The sequence below is a fragment of the Thalassophryne amazonica genome, chromosome 19, assembly GCF_902500255.1.
Source record: "Thalassophryne amazonica chromosome 19, fThaAma1.1, whole genome shotgun sequence".
NCBI lineage: Eukaryota > Metazoa > Chordata > Actinopteri > Batrachoidiformes > Batrachoididae > Thalassophryne > Thalassophryne amazonica.
The window spans coordinates 28835882-28855507 of record NC_047121.1 but is presented as its reverse complement, the minus strand read 5'-3'; the positions used below and the strand labels follow the sequence as shown (position 1 = coordinate 28855507).

Below are 19626 nucleotides of genomic sequence, written 5' to 3'. Positions count from 1 at the left end.
CTCTGAGCCACAATACTTCTTGTCAGTGTTATGCAAATGCCAGCCAGCTCTATGTATCTCTGAAACCTAATGATCTATCACATCTGCAAAGCCTCAAAGATTCCCATCAGGATAATAAATGCTGACAGCTCAACATTTCTTCTGTTGTAATAAAACCAAAGAAAAAGTTGGAACATTGGGCTACCCGTAATCCATGACAAAGGTTCATAATTAAGTTTGGTCAGTTTTTCACTTTCACCGATCCTTCAGTCAAGAGCAGTGGTCTTGGGAATCTTTGAACTCTTCATGTTTGTAAAAATAGGTTGCAGAATGCAACAAACAAATTCAGTTTCAGTTTTGGATCATTTCACATCTCAGAGTAGTCTTCTCTTTCTGTGATGTAGAGTAAACCTTCAATGCATTTATTCCTTTCAGGCTTCAGTACTGAAACTTACTCTACACTGGATTAAGCCAAGAATTTCTGGTGTAACCTCAGTTTATGAATGTTGCTACAGCTGGAATTTTGGCTGGTTTGAAGAGCGAACAACTGATAACATAACTCAAGCTGGGATCCATTCCCTGTCTTTGAAGCATTTTGGGGTTGCTTTTTAAAAGCTCTTTGTTGTTAATCTTTGAACTGTCTAGCTCACTGGGACTCACTGTCAAACATTGAGTGTTGGGACCTGAAACACCATCGGGACACGTGTGTTCTTATTGTTGGCCAGTGAAGGTTGGCTGTTGGATGTCCACCAGACAGACAACTTCTTGATCACTGTCATTCGGCGCAGGACCATACCTTGGACTTGGAATATGCACTGATCAGCCATGAGGTTGTGGCAACTGACAGGTGAGTGAATAACACTGATGATCTCATTACAACAGCACCTGTCAGTGGATGAGCTATATTAGGCAACATTTTGCCCTTGAAGCTGATGTGTTGGAAACAACAAAAATGGAGATGCATAAAGATTTGAGTGACCATGACAAGAGTCATATTGTGATTGCTAGATGACTGGTCCAGAGCATCTCCAAAATTGCAGCTCTTCTGGGATTTTCTTGTTCTGTAGTAGTCCAATGGAAGAAAACTAGTGGACCAGTGACAGGGTCATGGGTGTCCAAGGCCCATTATGCACAGGGAGTGAAGGCTAACCCGTGTGGTCTGATCCAACAGAAGAGCTACTGTAGCTCAAATTACTGAACAAGTACGTGTTGTTTCTGACAAAAAGGTGTCAGAACACACAGTGCCTTGATGGGTAGTGTTTTTATGGCAAAAGTGGGACCTACACAATATTAGGCAGGTGGTCACAATGTTATGGCTCATCGTGTTTGTGATCGATGTACACTCTGGAGTTCAGCTGACAGAGGCTGACCTTGGAAATGGAGCTACTGCTGTACTGAAAGTGATACCCTTTCAGGAGACAACAGGGACAAAACTATAGACTTTGGCTGAGACACTGGATACCCAGATCTTGGTTTTGACTTTGGATGGGTAGGTTTTGGCTGTTATGAATGCATAACTGTGGCAGTAGCTCTGGTAATATGTTGGTGGACTCAGAAACTTGGATTTGGATGGTGGACTATTGCCCTTGGATAACAACAGTAGACTTGAACCAGTGAAATCGTTCCCTTAGTTTTTTGGCAGAGTTGGGCTCAGAGTCAGCAGTCATTAAGTCGAGCTCTGGAACAGGTGGTCTTCACATCTGTACTTCAGAATTACATGGGATAAAATGGGTTTTGCTGTTCTGAAAAATTCCTTGTTGGCTAAAGCTAAAAAAAAACTTCTATGTGTAAAATAATATTTTGGGTTGTTGTGTCCCATATTTTTGAAATACACAATTTACAAGCAGTTTTAATATAACAGGAGGTGATGTACAGCCTGTCCACACAAAGCTAAATTAAATAACAGAATGCTAGAACCAAAAACTAAACAGCAAAACATAAGGGGAAGTTTGACATTTTTCAATCTAAGATCTAGTTTTAGATGTTTTAGGGTTCAGCAAAAAACAAATTTAATCTGTGTGGTATTGATTAAGAATTTTGGCAGTGTGGTGGCCAACCAGTCTGCATGTTTGTTTCCAAAGCAGAAGGTTCCTGGTTCAAGACCAGCTCTGTCCCTTCTCCATGTAATGTAGAGTTGCATCACCCAGTGTAAATTTTGTGCCAAAATCAACATAGAAGATTAATTTATTTTATGTTGTAAAACTGAGTTTGTACAAAACATGAAATATTTCAGGTTCATTCTGTCTGCAGTGAAACAGAAGTAAATGTAACAATTACTCCTCTCTTATTTATTTATTTATTTATTTATTTATTGCAATATCCATACCATACCAACTTTTTCTGAGTTGGAGTTATGTGACTGCTAACACTGTTATTGTTGGTACAGATCTTTTAATGCCGATGAGGTCATTTTTTTGTCTGTTTGCAGTCTGTGTGTATTTTCCAGCACGAGGACAAGCCACACCTTGTCCTCGTGCTGGAACTTGCTGTGCGCCGCCTTCAGACATTTTATTATTGTGCTTTTCACAGAACTCTTGTTTTTCAGACCAACAGAAGAACAACATGAGTGTAAGTCCAGTTTCATCATTCACTTCACCTCTTTTTCGCTTCTTGCAAATATTAAAACCAAAGAGACACATTACTATCAGACTTTTGGAGAAGAGGATTTTCAGTGGGCGTCATGGTGCAAATTGATGTCATATTGTCTGATGTTTGACTTGAATTGTTTATAGTTTATTCTGTTGTTGTTTTTCTAAGTATATATTTATTAGTACAATTTTAACAATACATATCATTTATATTGCATCAATGATCAAAATAAAAGTTTGGCCACACACTAAAATAAGGGGAATTTATATTCAGTAAGATGAAGAAGTGTTGATTGAATATTTTTGTCATAACCTTGAGAGGATACAGCAAAAGAACATAATTACATTATTGATAAATCCACCATGTCCTGGAGTGTTGTCTATGTACGGTAATCCTGAATCCTGGTAATCTTGGCTCTGATAAGTCAAATGTCACGGCTCTTCTCTTTTAACTGGATTCACACAGTAACTTAATTCAACTGGTTCAACTAATCCCTTTCTTAGTGTTTTATTTATTTTTTAAAAATTCATCATTCAGTCAAGAAACAAAACAAGAAGATGTGGATGCAAAGTGTAACCGAACTAAAGGCAAACGGCAACGTAATATTTATTTCTTAAATTCTCATACATACAGTGGCTTTAAAACTTTGGTTCAGTTTTGTTCATTTTGGTTGTTGCTTCCTTTCTTGGTGTTTGTGAACACTGAAACTGCATTTCATCAGCACCTTCACCTCATGTGACAGCGGCTGATAAAGATTATTTCCACTCTCTAGAAATTGTTAAAATCAAATAACTAAATAAATAAAACAGACAAAGCTCTCAAGTCAACATGATACATCGAACACATGAAATGCTTTTACATCATCAATTCAGCACAAGCTAAGGCCCCCTGTAATATTAAAAATGAATGAATTATTAACTAACTAACTAACTAAAATAATAATAATAATAAATATAATAATGATGACGATAAACAAAATAAAAAAAATGATTAAATCAGCTGAGTGTTAAAATCAGTAACTATTAAAAAACAAAGAAAACTTAAATGCTGTTTCAACAATTATACTTTTAGTAGTATTTTAATATCTTTTACTTCAAATTTTCAACACAACAGGAAAGCACAACCACAAACACAACAATGTCCTAAGAATTCAACTTGGAAAAAAAGATTATGTTTATGACAGGTTTTGTATTTTCCAATTAATGTTGAATACAGCTAATAGGATATTGTCTTTTCTCTCTGTGTGTAGTCCTATGGTCTGGGTCCAGGCAATGAAGGTAATGTTTTTAATCAAACCTTATGTTATGTACATTGTTAGAAAATCTTTCAAATGTATGCCGGAGCATACAGTAACTGTTTTTTTAAGGCCTTTCTTTGCTTTCATTTTATTCATTATGTTTCCTTATAAGGATGTGTAATTAGTGTGTTGTGCCTTTTGTCCCTGTATCATTTAGTTGTCAATTTCTGTGAGATAGACGAACTGATGAGGGACAAGATATAGACAAGATATAGCGAGAATAGTATTGTTAGGTTAGGTTGTCTGGCAGCATGCGCTGGTGCCATATGTCACTGCATGCACCACCCTATAGTACCACCCTACTGGCAGGCAACCACCAAACAGACAGCCAGTCCATCACCATGCACCTCCCATCTTCATACTAGACTCGTGTGCTCCATGCGTATCCCTTGGAAATTTGCACACAGAAATATCACATAGCTACCGTGCATCCAGAAAGTATTCACAGCGCTTCACTTCTTCCACATTTTGTTACATTACAGCCTTATTCCAGAATGGAGTAGATTAATTTTTCCTCTCAAAATTCCACTCACAACACCCCATAAGGACAACATGAAAAAGGTTTTGTGAAATCCTTGCAAATGTATCAAAAATAAAAAACTAAGAAGTCACATGTACCTAAGTATTCACACCCTTTGCTCAATACTTTGCTGATGCTCCTTTGGCAGAAATTACAGCCTCGAGTCTTCTTGAATATGATGCCACAAGCTTGGTGCACCTATCTTTGGGCGGTTTTGCTCAATCCTCTTTGCATCACCTCTCAAGCTCCATCAGGTTGGATGGCGAGCGTTGGTGCACAGCCATTTTCAGATCTCTTCAGAGATGTTCAATCTGATTCAGGCCTGGGCTGTGGCTGGGCCACTCAAGGACATTCACAGAGTTGTCCTGAAGCCGTGTGTGTGTGTGTGTGTGTGTGTGTGTGTGTGTGTGTGTGTGTGTGTGTGTGTGTGTGTGTGTGTGTGTGTGTGTGTGTGTGTGTGTGTGTGTGTGTGTGTGTTATCTGATCTAATACTCTGACTCTGGGCTGGGAATAGATCCTAATTCCATTCCAAACCAGTTCAACTGGGGAGGTCAGCCCAGCCAACCCCAATGGCCCACCCAGCCTGTAGGATACACACCCTGGGGTGGAAATGATCCGTCTGCTCAATACAACCCTTGGCAACCTGGACCAGGACCCGGACCCGGACCTGGACCGCAAAGCCAGGTGAGAGGGTAACACTGACAGAACAGTTTTTTTGTTCTCTCCCTTTTTACTCACGGTCACCACAGCAGATCTGATATAGATCTGCATGTTGATTTGCCACAAATTGTATGACAGATGCACTTCCAGAGTTGTCTGCTTGTCTTGGTGGCTTTCCTCACCTGTCTCTTTGCAAGGTCACTCAGTTTTTAAGAACTGCCTCCACTGTACCAAACTGTATTTCCTAGTGATTGATGTAAATGAGGCCCAAGACTTATTCAGTGACTTGGAAATATTCATTCATCCCCTGACTTGTCTGAGTAATTTTCCATTGTCACTTTAAAGGGCATTTATACTCACACACACTCACACACACACACACACATATATATATATATATATATATATATATATATATATATATATATATATATATATATATATATATATATATATATATATATACAGTGAGGAAAATAAGTATTTGAACACCCTGCGATTTTGCAAGTTCTCCCACTTAGAAATCATGGAGGGATCTGAAATTTACATCTTAGGTGCATATCCACTGTGAGAGACATAATCTAAAAAAAAAATAAAAAATCCAGAAATCACAATGTATGATTTTTTTTTTAAATAATTTATTTGTATGTTACTGCTGCAAATAAGTATTTGAACACCTGTGAAAATCAATGTTAATATTTGGTACAGTAGCCTTTGTTTGCAATTACAGAGGTCAAACGTTTCCCGTAGTTTTTCACCAGGTTTGCACACACTGCAGCAGGGATTTTGGTCCACTCATCCATACAGATCTTCTCCAAATCTTCAGGTTTGGAGTTTCAGCTCCCTCCAAATTTTTTCTATTGAGTTCAGGTCTGGAGACTGGCCAGGCCACTCCAGGACCTTGAAATGCTTCTTATGGAGCCCCTCCTTAGTTGCCCTGGCTGTGTTTTTGGGGTCATTGTCATGCTGGAAGACCCAGCCATGACCCATTTTCAATGCTTTTACTGAGGGAAGGAGGTTGTTTGCCAAAATCTCACAATACATGACCCCATCCATCCTCCCTTCAATACGGTGCAGTCGTCCTGTCCCCTTTGCAAAAGAGCACCCCCAGAGTATGATGTTTCCACCCCCATGCTTCACGGTTGGGATGGTTTTCTTGGGGTTGTTCTCATCCTCTAAACATGGTAAGTGGAGCTGGTTCCAAAAAGCTCCTTCTGGTCTCATCTGACCACATGACCTTCTCCCATGCCTCCTCTGGATCATCCAGATGGTCACTGGTGAACTTCAAACGGGCCTGGACATGTGCTGGCTTGAGCAGGGGGACCTTGCTGCCCTGCAGGATTTTAAACCATGACAGCATCATGTGTTTCTAATGTAATCTTTGTGACTGTGGTCCCAGCTCTCTTCAGGTCATTGACCAGGTCCTCCTGTGTAGTTCTGAGCTTTCTCAGAATCATCCTTACCCCACAAAGTGAGATCTTGCATGGAATCCCAGACCGAGGGATATTCACAGTCATCTTGTGTTTCTTCCACTTTCTAATAAATAATCATAACAGCTGTTGTCTTCTACCAAGCTGCTTGCCTGTTGTCCTGTAGTCCATCCCAGCCTTGTGCAGGTCTACAGTTTTGTCCCTGGTGTCCTTAGACAGCTCTTTGGTCTTGGCTATGGTGGACAGGTTGGTGTTATGGATAAGACGCGGATTGAGGAGCGGTCCAGTATCTGACTGAACCCAGCATGAAATAATCAGAAGCAGTTCCAAAAAGAAAACACATTTATTTTCTCCCTTTGTGCTATACATGAAATACTAAATAATTAGAGTTCTGGTGAGGTGAAAAGGCGGCGCGCTCTCTCAGCGTCTCAACAGTCGGAGTCCAAACGTTCAGGACTCAGGAGTTCCGCCAACACCCCCCCCCAGGTGACTTTCCCAGACTGTACTCTGCGAAGGAGGAACAGAGATGAGATTATTCAACACTTATTACTACGAAATATTGTTTAGAGGCAAACTTATCAGCTACACGTTTAGGTCTGGTTTCAAAACTTAGTTCAAAGAGGCTGCTGCTCACAGCTAGTGGAGGATCATTAATCCGCATGCCACTGCCGTGAGGAGCACGCCAAACAATTTCCACCAATAATTACTTATAGCTGCGTATAAACACCAATTTACATTCACGGATAAACTTTTCAGAATATTCACCTCTGTCGTGTGCTGACAACGTTTGCCTCTCACCCTCGTCCTCCTTCACAGGTGCAATGTCAGACTCTGAAACGGCCCTCAGCGTCCCCACACGGTCGTCACAAGGTTGTATTCTCCGGCAATCTTATCCAACTCACTGCTGGTTTAAATGTAGTTCTTCATCACTACATTGGTACCAGCTGGAAGTCCCCAGATCTGCACGTGAACATCACAAGTGTCATGGATTGTCCTGATAGAGAGCCGCACGAGAATGCAACAGGTGCAGCCAATCATCGTAACAGAGGAGAGAGACTCTTCTGCAGCACATTTTCCTCAGAGAACAGCCCCAAATCACCTGGAAGGAAAATAAACACAAAACAACTCAACCTTGTCCAGCCAAACACCCCCCAACACACAACAGTTGGAGTGTGATTGATTGAGTGTGTGAACAGGTGTCTTTTATACAGGTAACAAGTTCAAACAGGTGCAATTAATACAGGTAAAGAGTGCAGAATAAGAGGGCTTCTTAAAGAAAAATTAACAGGTCTGTGAGCGCCAGAATTCTTGCTGGTTGGTAGGTGTTCAAATACTTATTTGCAGCAGTAACATACAAATAAATTATTTAAAAAGTCATACATTGTAATTTCCGGATTTTTTTTTTTTAGATTATGTCTCTCACAGTGGACATGCACCTAAGATGAAAATTTCAGACCCCTCCATGATTTCTAAGTGGGAGAACTTGCAAAACTGCAGGGTGTTCTATATATATATATATGTGTGTATGTGTGTGTGTGTGTGTGTGTGTGTGTGTGTGTGTGTGTGTGTGTGTGTGTGTGTGTGTGTGTGTGTGTGTGTGTGTGTGTGTGTGTGTGTGTGTGTGTGTGTGTGTGCACGCACACAAGATAAACAATGAGAAATGAAGAAGGGTGTGGTTAATGATTCACCATTGTTGTCTTGTTGACAGGGTCCCACTCGTGAAATTCCTAGTGGATTGCAGGACAAATCCCTGATCACCCTCAATATAGCTGTCAGTCCCAACCCAAAACAGTAAGTATAAGCATCTTTCAAAATGATAGAAACAGTCAGGACAGTAAGTATGTGGACACTGACACACGTTTTGCAATTTTGTCTCCATACAACACAACAATGGAGCAAAAAATTAAAAATCAATGTGTGCTGACAGTGTAGTTTGTCAGCTGCTATCTAGTGATACCAAACACAACATTATGTATTGAATTATGTATAGACTCAATAAATAATGATGTTTTGTGCATGTTGCTCCTGCACTATCACCAACGGCAAAGATCTGATCTTTCTGTTGTTTTCAGCTTTGCTGTGGATTTGTCCAGTGGCAAGGACATATATTTCCACTTCAACGTACGCTTCGATGACGGCGGCCAAAAGGTGATCGTCATGAATTCCTGTTTCAAAGAGAAATGGGGGCATGAGGAAAAAATCTACAACAAATTCCCATTTACACCTGGACAGTACATTGAGGTCAGCAATGTCTTTTGTTCCCTCCACACCTGTTTAGTGATTTATTCATATTATTTTCAATAAAGGGTGTAAAAATCAAAGGCGTTTCACTCTCTGTGCTAGTTTGTTAGTATGGGTTTGTCATTCAAGATGCAATCATTTTAAATTCAATTCTCACCAAAAATCATCCTCACATGCTCCACTGAGACAAGTTAAAGAGACGATCAGTGCATGTAAACATAAAAATGAAGACTTTTGTTGTTGTTGTTCTTGTACTGTGCAGCTGAAGATCCTCTGTGAAGACAAGTGCTTCAAGGTGGCTGTCAACAACACGCACCTGTGCGAGTTCAAACACAGAGAAAAACCCAAACATATTTGCGCACTAGGCGTCTACAAAGATGCCAATCTGATGAATTTCAGCCTGACAAAGCTGCCCTGAGAAAACCAGAGGTGTAGCACATCCATCAGAAGGCCCACAGAAGATCTCCAGCTGATACAATGCAGAGAAGAATGGAGGACCATCAGTGGATCAGGACACCTCAACCTGCTGCACAACTTCAGTCAATCAACACAACTTCATCTAATTTAGCAAAAAAAAAAAAAAAAAAAAAAAAAAAAATCCCTGATAGAATCACATGTGATCCTCAGTGGATCTTCACCCAGTTCTCTGAAGGTCATATTTTCTAATGAATGTTTGTACTCTGGTGGCTTGTATAAATAAAGTGAAATCCTCTCTGGGTTTTCTGTGGTCTGTTCATGTGTAGCTGGCACCTGACCTCACCTGTAGGCCATGGGTGGTCATGTGACCATCTATGAAAACACAGAGGACATTGATGGTGAGGTTTTGAAATAACATGGGGTAAACTGTTTGCTAGTTGAAGTGCACCATGTTCACACTCTGCTGAGTAAATGTTAAACACTCCTTAACAAACACAAAGATCAAGTCAAACTGGTCCAACTTGTCTCCACGTCATGACACCCAAATAACAGAAACCACTGTTAGGAGACGAGCTGAACCAAAAACGCTGCAGAAGGGTGTAGATTAACACACACACAGTTAAGCCCATTTAGAAATTGCCCAAGAAGAAATTTATAATGCAGAACAGACCCAGATGCAACACGCTGCTCCGTAACTGTGAGGGCTGAAAGTAACAAAAAAATACAATAATAAAAATGGATGAAAAACCACATGAAATAAAAATATGGAAACACAAACTATCAAGAGATTTGCTTAAAACTGTCACGATGTGTTGACAACAGACACACACTTGTTTGACTATTTTCCCTGTCTTACAACCCCAATTCCAATGAAGTTGGGGCATTGTGTAAAATATAAATAAAAACAGAATACAATGATTTGTAAATCCTCTTCAACTTATATTCAATTGAATACACCACAAAGACAAGATATTTAATGTTCAAACTGATAAACTTTATTGTTTTTTTGCAAATATTTGCTCATTTTGAAATGGATGCCTGCAACACATTTCAAAAAGGCTGGGACAGTGGTATGTTTACCACTGTGTTACATCAACTTTCCTTGTAACAACACTCAATAAGCGTTTGGGAACTGAGGACACTAATTCTGAGTGTCATGATTGGGTATAAAAGGAGCATCCTCAAAAAGCTCAGCCGTTCACAAGCAAAGATGGGGTGAGGATCACCACTTTATGAAGAACTGTGTGAAAAATAGTCCAACAGTTTAAGAACAATGTTTCTTAATGTTCAGTTGCAAGGAATTTAGGGATTACATCATCTACAGTCCATAATTTAATCAGAAGATTCAGAGAATCTAGAGAACTTTCTACACGTAAGCGACAAGGCCGAAAACCAACATTGAATACCCTTGACCTTTGATCCCTCAGGTGGCACTGCATTAAAAACTGACATCATTGTGTAAAGGATCTTACCACATGAGCTCAGGAACACTTCAGAAAACCATTGTCAGTTAACACAGTTCGTCGCTACATCTACAAGTGCAAGTTAAAACTCTACCATGCAAAGCGAAAGCCATACATCAACAACATCCAGAAACGCCGCCACCTTCTCTGAGCCCGAGCTCATTTGAAATGGACACACACAATGCTGAAAGGTACATCCAGGTTTTGGAGCAACACATGCTGCCATCCAAGCAACATCTTTTTCAGGAATGTCGCTGCTTATTTCAGCAAGACAATGCCAAGCCACATTCTGCACATGTTACAACAGCTTGTGTTCATAGTAAAAGAGTGCGGGTACTAGACTGGCCTGCCTGTAGTCCAGACCTGTCGCCCATTGAAAATGTTTGGCGTATTATGAAGCGCAAAATATGACAACGGAGACCCCGGACTGTTGAACAACTGAAGTTATACATCAAGCAAGAATTGAAAAGAATTCCACCTACAAAGCTTCAACAATTAGTGTCTTCAGTTCCCAAATGCTTATTGAGTGTTGTTAGAAGGAAAGGTGATGTAACATGGTGGTAAACATACCACTGTCCCAACTTTTTTGAAACGTGTTGCAGGAATCTATTTCAAAATGAGCAAATATTTGCACAAAAAGTTTATCAGTTTGAACATTAAATATCTTGTTTTTGTGGTGTATTCAATTGAATATAGGTTGAAGAAGATTTGAAAATCATTGTATTCTGTTTTTATTTACATTTTACACAAAGTCCCAACTTCACTGGAATTGGGGTTGTACAGTCATTGTTCACAGAACAAAATTATTTATAATTTAAAGAAGGTATAACAGCGTATTAGGGTCATTGTTAGTTTAGAAACAATGGAGCAGAAACATAGAGGTGTAATATTCCAAGGAAAAACTAGTAAATATATGATTAAAAACTCAGCTCTTGTCTGATATAATAAAAACGTGAATTTGCAACAAGCAACTCACAAAAGTACAAGAAAAACTCAGATATTCCCCGAGATTGTAGTCATAGATTTGTAAGAAAAACACTGCTGATAATATTAGGTGAGCTCTGTAGGGCTATTATCACAAAGTATGCACACATTTAAATGAATTTACTTCATTTTCTCAGTTGTAAATAATAGGAAAAGTTTCCTTTGTTTTCAGGACAGGACCCTCCTGTCCCGTGCACCAACAGCATTTCCTATATATTTGTTTTGTGGATTGTTCTGTAATTTGTGTCTGTAGCATGGCCCAAGTAGAGGGTCACTCCTTTGAGTCTGGTCTGCTTGAGGTTTCTTCCTCAAAAGGAGTTTTTCCTTACAGCTGCTGCTCCGGGGGTTAGTAAGGTTAGACCTTACTTGTGTGAAGTGCCTTGAGGCAACTCTGTTGTGATTTGGAGCTATATAAATGAAAATAAATTGAAATTGAAATTCTTGTTTTCTGTTGTTGGAATTAATGTTCTTTCATTACAGCTCACTCACTCATCTTCAACCATTTACTCCGATTAAGGGATCTTTCATTACAGCATTTTTAAAAATTGGTTAATAGTCATTACTTAGTCATTAGTTAAAAATTACAATATTCCATTCAGGTCTACATGGGCAGATTTTGAAGAATTCAATTTAAAAAGAATAGGAAAAAATTTATCTGCAAACTCCACAATAGGTTCATGTTCATTATGTCCTAAAGCATCTCTGTGATGATTTCCAAGTTGTTTTACTGTAACATTTCAAAATAATTTCATGCTTACGTCATACACAATATACATTTGTTGTTATATAAACTAATTTTGAAAACTCCCTAAAATATCAAATCAAATTATCAGCAAACTCCACAAGATTCTAGTACAGCATGTCCCCAAGTACTTCTGTGTGGAATAACTACATGGAAAAAATCTTGTATTTGTTATATGGCAGATTTGAGAATTCTCATTTAAAAAAAAAAAAAAAAACTAAGAATAACTTAAAAATGTAATTCTTTAAAAATCATCCAGTAAACCAATTTGAAAATCACCTCGTATAGCGTGCAAAGTCTGCCCTCCAGTGGCTGCCTTTGTGTACTACTAGGTCACTGAAGGACGGGAACGAAATTATTGGGAACAATAGGTTCAGAAATAAATGCAAATTGAAGCCATCGGCTGCCATGTTGCCACTCCTTTGTACCAGCTCACAATAAACAGCATGTTGAGCTCAAAAGAAACATTTCTATCTGAGGAGGTGAAGGTTGAAGTCGAGGCTTAAAAATCATAATTTCCGAATCAGTTCCTCATAAGTTAAACAATCAAGTTTAAAATGGACTTTATATCTGCACTGGCCATAAATAAACATTGATGATGGCAAAGAACGGTAGCTATGGCACATGACTTCCTGTTCATGTTCAGTAGTAACCATGGTCATATCTGGTACCATTCAGCCACAGCATGTGATCAAACAAGTTGTCTGGAAGCATCCACAGAACCACCTTGGTTCAAGACGGCAATCACCCAGGTAGACAACGGGTCCATTCCCACATCTCTAAAATAACCATCTATTTCCCACAGGCAGGTGAAATGTTGGCGTCTCCTTGGCCTTATCCAGCCATGTCCTCATGCACCTGCGTGCTGGATTGTGTCCAGGGAAACACGCCACGTGGGTAAAATGCTGACATCGCAGGTGATACTCCTCATCTTAGTCTCTCCAAGTAACCACTTGTTTGACACAAAGTCATTCCAGTGGTACCCAAGAATACATTCAAAGAGACCTAGTACAAAAACAACCAGTCGTCACCTTAGGTCAGTGGTGAATGTCCAAGTCTCACAACCAAACAGTAAGACAGGTAGCACCAGGACCCTAAAGACCCGGACCTTTGTTCTCCTGTAAAGATATCAACATGGGCAAACATCTCTGTCCAGTGACCTCATGACTTCATAAGCTCCTCCCAGGTGCCTCTCGATCTCAAAGGCCGAGGACCCAGAGACATATGTGTTACTGCTGAGATAAGTAAATGTCTCTAAAAGTTCAGCACTTTCACTACAGATGCACTTCTGATGGCCGAGTCCAGGAAGTCATTAAAAGCCTGGATCTTAATCTTGATCCAGGACCATCACAAACCCAGACACTCTGATTCCTCACTCAGCTCCTCAAGCTCCTACTTCTTGTGCAAAGTCAAGATCAACAAACTTTTCCTACCTAGGTCGATGGTTTGCGCAACCTTGCCCAACACCCAGTCCATGCAAACACTGAATAGTGTCTGAGCCAGAACACACCCCTGATGAATGCCAGTTCTCACTGGGCAAAACTCAGAGTCTCTGCCTCCCCTTTATATAGCACAGTATTGGTGTATAAGCTGCCCTTGATGTCCAGTAACTTCTCAGTGATCTCACAAACTCTTAGGGTGTCCCAGAGAGGATCCCAGTCAACTAAACGAGCGTGACTGATCAAACAAGCTTGACCTTAATTCTGACCTTCAAGGCTACATGTACTCAAATGTGATGTATTACCCTGAAAGCCCAGATAGCTTCATATTTATGTTCAACAGTAAGATTGTGTTTGTCTCGCATCATTTAAACGATATAATGGATCAAAGTTTGAGCAACATTTATTTCGACCTTCAGAGTTATTCAAGGTCAAATCAAACTGTATATTTTGAAAGGCCACACATAACTTCCTGTTTGTTCATTGGTAATTATGGCTCTAGTTAGGACTGTGAAGCCACGTATAAGCGATCAAAGTTTCAGTTACCTTGATTTCATCCTTCAAGGTCACTCAAGATCGAATCCAACAACATATCTGGAAAGCCCACATATGACTTCTGATTCATATCTGACAGTAAGTATGTTTATTTTCCACGGCTAAGCTACTGCAAGATTTGAGAGATCTTTATTTTGAGCTTCAAGGTGAGTCAAGGTCAAATCCAACAGCATATTTGGAAAGCCCACATATGACCTACTCATGTCTGACAGAAATGACAGGTTTGTCAACGAGGGTTCAGGAGCTTAAAAGCATGTGAACAAATTCTAGCTAGCTTACTTACATTAGCCAAATTTTTGACCTTGTACTGTGACCTTGACCTTTGATCACTAAACTCCAAAAGGTTATGGGATCACCTTTTGGTGGAATGCAACCCATGTGTGATCAAATCCATCCACTGTTGAGGTTTTTTGACAATGGATTGACAGACACACACACACACAGAAGTGAAAATGAGTCCTGCTTTTTTTGTCTGCAGGCTGAATAATATACACTGCTCAGATAATTTAAAGGAACACTTTGAATACACATCAGATCTCAATGGGGGGGTGGGGGGGGGTGTCATGCTGGATATCTTTTCTGATATGGACTGGGTAATGCGTTAGGAACAAAAGGATGCTACATCAGTTGATGGAAATGAAAACTGTCAACCTACAGAGGGCTGAATTCAAAGACACCCTGAAAGTGAAAAAAATGATGCGGTAGGTTTGTCCAGTTTGCCAAGATTTTGTTGCAGCAACTCAGAGTAGTACTCAGTAGTTTGTATGGCCCCCACATGCTTCTTTATATGCCTGACAACATGGTAGCATGCTCCCAGTGAGGCGACAGGTGGTGTCCTGGGTTATCTCCTCCCAGATATTGACCAGGGCATCACCTAGCTCCTGGACTGTCTGAGGTGTAACCTGGCGATGTCGGAAAGGCCGGAACATAACATCCCAGAGGTGTTCTATTGGATTTAGATCAGATGAGCAAAGCCAGCTAACGGTATCAATTCCTTCATCCTCCAGGAACTGCCTGCATAGTCTCGCCACATGAGGCTGGACATTGTTGTGAACCAGGAAGAACCCAAGACCCACTGCACCAGTGTAGGGTCTGACAATGGGTCCAAGAATTTCATCCCGGTACCTAATAGTAGTCAGGGTGCCGTTGTCTAGCCTGTAGAGGTCTTTGCATCTTTCCAGGGATATGCCTCCCCAGACCATCACTGACTCACTACCAAAAATGGCCATGCTGAATGATGTTGCAGGCAACATAACGTTCTCCACGGCGTCTCCGGACTCTTTCACAAAAGTCACATGTGCTCAGGTTGAACCTGCTCTCGTTTATGAAAAGCACAGGGCACCAGTGGTGGACCTGCCAGTTCTGGTATTCTATTGCAAATGCCAGTCAAACTCCATGGTGCTGGCCAGTGAGCACAGGGCCCACGCCAGGACAATGAGCCCTCAGGCCCCCCACATGAAGTCTGTTTCTGATTGTTTAATCTGAGACATTCAGGCCAGTGGTCTGCTGGAGGTCATTTTGTGGGGTTCTGGTGGTGCTCATCCTGTTCCTTCTTGAACAAAGGAGCGTATGCCAGTCCTGCTGATGGGTTAAGGACCTTCTATGGCTCTCCTAGTGTAACTGCCTGTATCATGGAATCTCCGCATGTTCTTGAGACCGTGCTGGGAGATGCAGCAAACCTTCTGGCAATGACACATATTGATGTCATCCTGGAGGAGTATGGCGACCTGTGCAGCCTCTGTCGGGTCCAGGTACCGCACCGTGACACTGACTCTAGTCAGAAGTAAAACTAGTGAAAAATCAGTCAGAAAAGATGTAGAGGGAAAAATGTCAGTGGCCTCCACCTGTAAAACAGTCTTGTTTTTGGTGTTGTCTCATTGTTGCTCCTCTAGTGCACCTGTTGTTAATTTCATTCACACCAAAGCAGCTGTAACTGATTAACAACCCCTCTGCTACTTAACTGAACACATCAATATCCCCGAAGTTTAACTGACTTGATGCTAAACTCTGATTAAAAAGTTTTCCTTTAATTATTTTTGTGTTATGCAAAACTGTATCTCCTCATCCAGAACTCTGGAGTAAGAACATTTTGTTGCATAATCATGTGCAAACTTCACCCATGACATGGACTGTCTCTTATCATCAACTCCTGAATGTTGAATTGCAGTACATTCTGCACAGTAATATCATCAACCAAATCACTAAAGGCTTCTGTTTGTAGTTGCTGTTGTTGAGTCACGTATTGTTGCGAGCAGCTGTGGCTGTGGTGGCTACCAGACCCAGAGTTTAAAAATGAAATAAACTGAAAAACAAGTTTATCTGAACCTAAATGTAATGTCAGTACTACACATATGTTGAAAGAGAACGACAAAAGGAAAGGGTGACCCCTTTGGTGAGGTTCATATGAAGTTCTTCCCTCAGGGTCGTGTGGACGTGTGACTTATTTGACTTTTAAAATATAACCTTTGAAACAATTAGAAAATATGTTTATTTCTGTGTTTTAGTCCATTGGGGAGTAGTACCACTAGCAGTGAATACAGTAAGGGCTACAATATTCTGACATTTGACCCCAGTGACCTTGACCTTCACACAAATGACTGATGGCTGGTCAACTTTGCCAGGTCAGTTCTGTAATCCAGCTAAGTGTGTGTCACATTTGGCCAGAATCTGACTGAAATCAAATTCATTGACCTTTACCAAAATTATTTCTTTGAAGGAAATGTCAGGGTCAACCACCATTGACATATCAAGATGTGTAGCGATCAGCAGAAGGATCTGGGAGGTGTAGGCCAACACATAGTCAAACACACGTGACCTTGTCTGCAATGATTGACCTTTGGTAAATTTGCCCTTGCCTGGGGAGTTCCAGAAGCTACCAGCACCAAACATGGCACTATGTGTGCTTATTTTTGACCTTTGACCCAATGATTGACTTTTGACAAATTTGACTTTGCCTGGGCACTTCCAGAACCCACTTGCATATGTGTGGCAAGTTTGGTGGACATCAGAGTGAAAAGCATTATTTTGACCATTGGGGTCAATGTGTTTTTTTGTTTGTTTGTTTGCTTGTTTGTTTTAATCCTTTAAAGGCCACTTTAAGGCTGACTGCCACCCGCAAATATCAAGTTCAGTGGAACTCAACCAAAGGATCTGGGAGGAGTCAGACAACGGTCAGATTTAACAGATTTAAAAAAAAAATACAGGTCGGAGAGCCTGTTATGTAAGAAAGATGTTGTCAGTTTGACCCTCCTGTCCAGATGGGGGCGATGATGCTGTGTGATTTGTTATAATCCCCGTAAACCACAAGAAGAGGAGGAAGAAGACTCCGTACTCGGGGTTGACGGTTCTTCACTTTGCGTCTTGGAGACTTTTTTCGTGTGCGTCTCTGTCAGCGGTGCTCCCTTTTGAATTAAGTATTTTTTCACCAGTTCCCTCCAGGATTCGTCGTCTGCGTCTCGTGGAGTGTTTTTGGACAGACGGAAGCTGCTTCCTGCGTCTCAGGTTAGTCTGACCCTTCGGCCTCTTCACTAAGTGCTGCTGCTAAAAACAAAACAAAACAAAAAAACTTTATTTATTGTGAAACACACGACGGGGAAAGTTTTCTTGGTTTTAAAAGAAGCTTTACTTTGAAATGTTGACATAAAGGTACGTGTGACGAACGACGCTTCGACGCTAGCTTCGCCAGGTGTATCATGACGCTTGCTAACTAGCTAGCAAAGTTTGGTGCTTGTTAGTTGTATAAACTTGCAGAACAGCGCTAATAGTACCTTTTATTTGCTTTTGCAAAATTTTATGGACTCTAGCGTCAAGCGCAGCTGATTTTGAAGTGTTTTTTTTTTTTTTTTTAACGTCCTGCGTGTTGGCCCGCTCGGATTAGTTGGCAGGTTTGCGGGCTGTTGCAGTCAGGCAAAGGCCTGGAAGGTTTGGAATAGAGTTCACTGCAGCTGTTAAACATCGTGATTCAGGCCAGAGTCGTGTGGTGCTTTTTAACTAACCCCTGTTGTTAACCGGTGTCCTTCAGACCACTGAAGTTAATCTGGACCTGCACCAGGTCCTCTGTTCCGAGACCCTGCGCCACAATTAAATTGGCCATAAGAGCAGGAACACAACTATAAGGGTTTTAGGCTGTCAGATAATGTTATTTTCGCCAAAAGTTAACTTTTCAAACGAAAAAATCAGTAGGGACCTTGCTCCACATTTGAGCACCTTTTATTGCCATCTAGCAGGTGATGTGAGCATTTCATGTCTTTTGTACATTTCCTAATAGGCAGTGGCTACGGGTACGGACCCGTATCTACAGAGACCGTTCTAAAGCTACGGAGGGTGTCTTACCTACCAATCAGAATGCGCAAATATGTCAGTACCCGTACCATATGCGGCTAAAGGTCCGGTGTCACGTACAATTCTTTCCACCTCGCTTAGAAAACAGCGCTTTGAACTTGAGGTGGATGGACAATGAAAGAAGTAAAACACCTTCGCAATTTATGTCGATATTTTGATGAATTTCTTCATTTACATTTGATGAATTAAATTACAGCAGCTTCATTAAACAAATGTACTCAAATGATTATCAGCACAAAGGCGAGCTTACAGGCTGACAGTTGCCATTTACGGGAGAAAAAAGAAACAGCACAGTTCAGCTGAAGCATTCGTGGATGTAAAATATTCTGTCTGTTAAGAGCTTCACCGCGTGTTCCACGTGTGTATTTCCCACCTGTGTCACATATGCCCACTCAGTGAACCTCGGTCCGTACCTTTAGCAATCCCGCAGAAGATAGGGACGTACGTACCCGTAGCCACTTAATTCCTAATAAGCCACTTCAGCATCTCAGTCTGCACTGTGCATGCTGGGCTGGGTCAAAGTTCACAACTACCCAAAACTCCCTATAAGCACAGACACCAAGGTAAATACTAAAGATTTTGAGTGCTGGAAAGTCATCGTTTTGAAAGAATTATTGCCAAAAACAGGATCACAAAATAGGTGGTAAACAGAAGAAAGAACTTGTGGCCTTAGCTTATGCGCACGCTAATATGTAATACAAAGTAAAGAAGGTGAACTGGAACCCATTAAGAAAGATCAGTCTTTGCTGATGGTTGAAGTTGACAATTAACAATCCATTACAAGTGTCAGAAGTTTTGGAAAACGAGACATCAGCAACAAACAGATGTTCCCCCTGCATGTAGAAACAGACAAGTATCTCATATGGAAAGATGAGCACAACTTGAATGGCCATGAAACACACAAGATATACAGACTGAGAACTGCCCATTTTTAGGTGTTTTTTATTTATTTTAATGTAGAGACTATCT

General features: G+C 40.7%; 1 protein-coding gene across 1 annotated transcript; it reads left to right on the top strand.

Moving 5' to 3' along the window:
- Positions 1 to 2420: 2420 nt before the first annotated feature.
- lgals3b (lectin, galactoside binding soluble 3b) lies at positions 2421 to 9432 on the top strand. Its single transcript, XM_034159767.1, has 6 exons — positions 2421 to 2547; positions 3818 to 3845; positions 4900 to 5069; positions 8184 to 8266; positions 8548 to 8716; positions 8979 to 9432. The coding sequence occupies exons 1-6, from the start codon at positions 2542 to 2544 to the stop codon at positions 9132 to 9134; spliced, it is 612 nt and encodes a 203-aa protein (XP_034015658.1). The 5' UTR covers positions 2421 to 2541; the 3' UTR covers positions 9135 to 9432.
- The last annotated feature ends 10194 nt before the right edge of the window (positions 9433 to 19626 follow it).

What these genes read in the sequence shown, in the direction of transcription:
- lgals3b (XM_034159767.1), top strand. An exon ending in GACCTGGACCGCAAAGCCAG is followed by an intron (nt 5,070 to 8,183) that starts GTGAGAGGGTAA and finishes TCTTGTTGACAG; the next exon opens with GGTCCCACTCGTGAAATTCC. An exon ending in GTCAGTCCCAACCCAAAACA is followed by an intron (nt 8,267 to 8,547) that starts GTAAGTATAAGC and finishes TGTTGTTTTCAG; the next exon opens with CTTTGCTGTGGATTTGTCCA.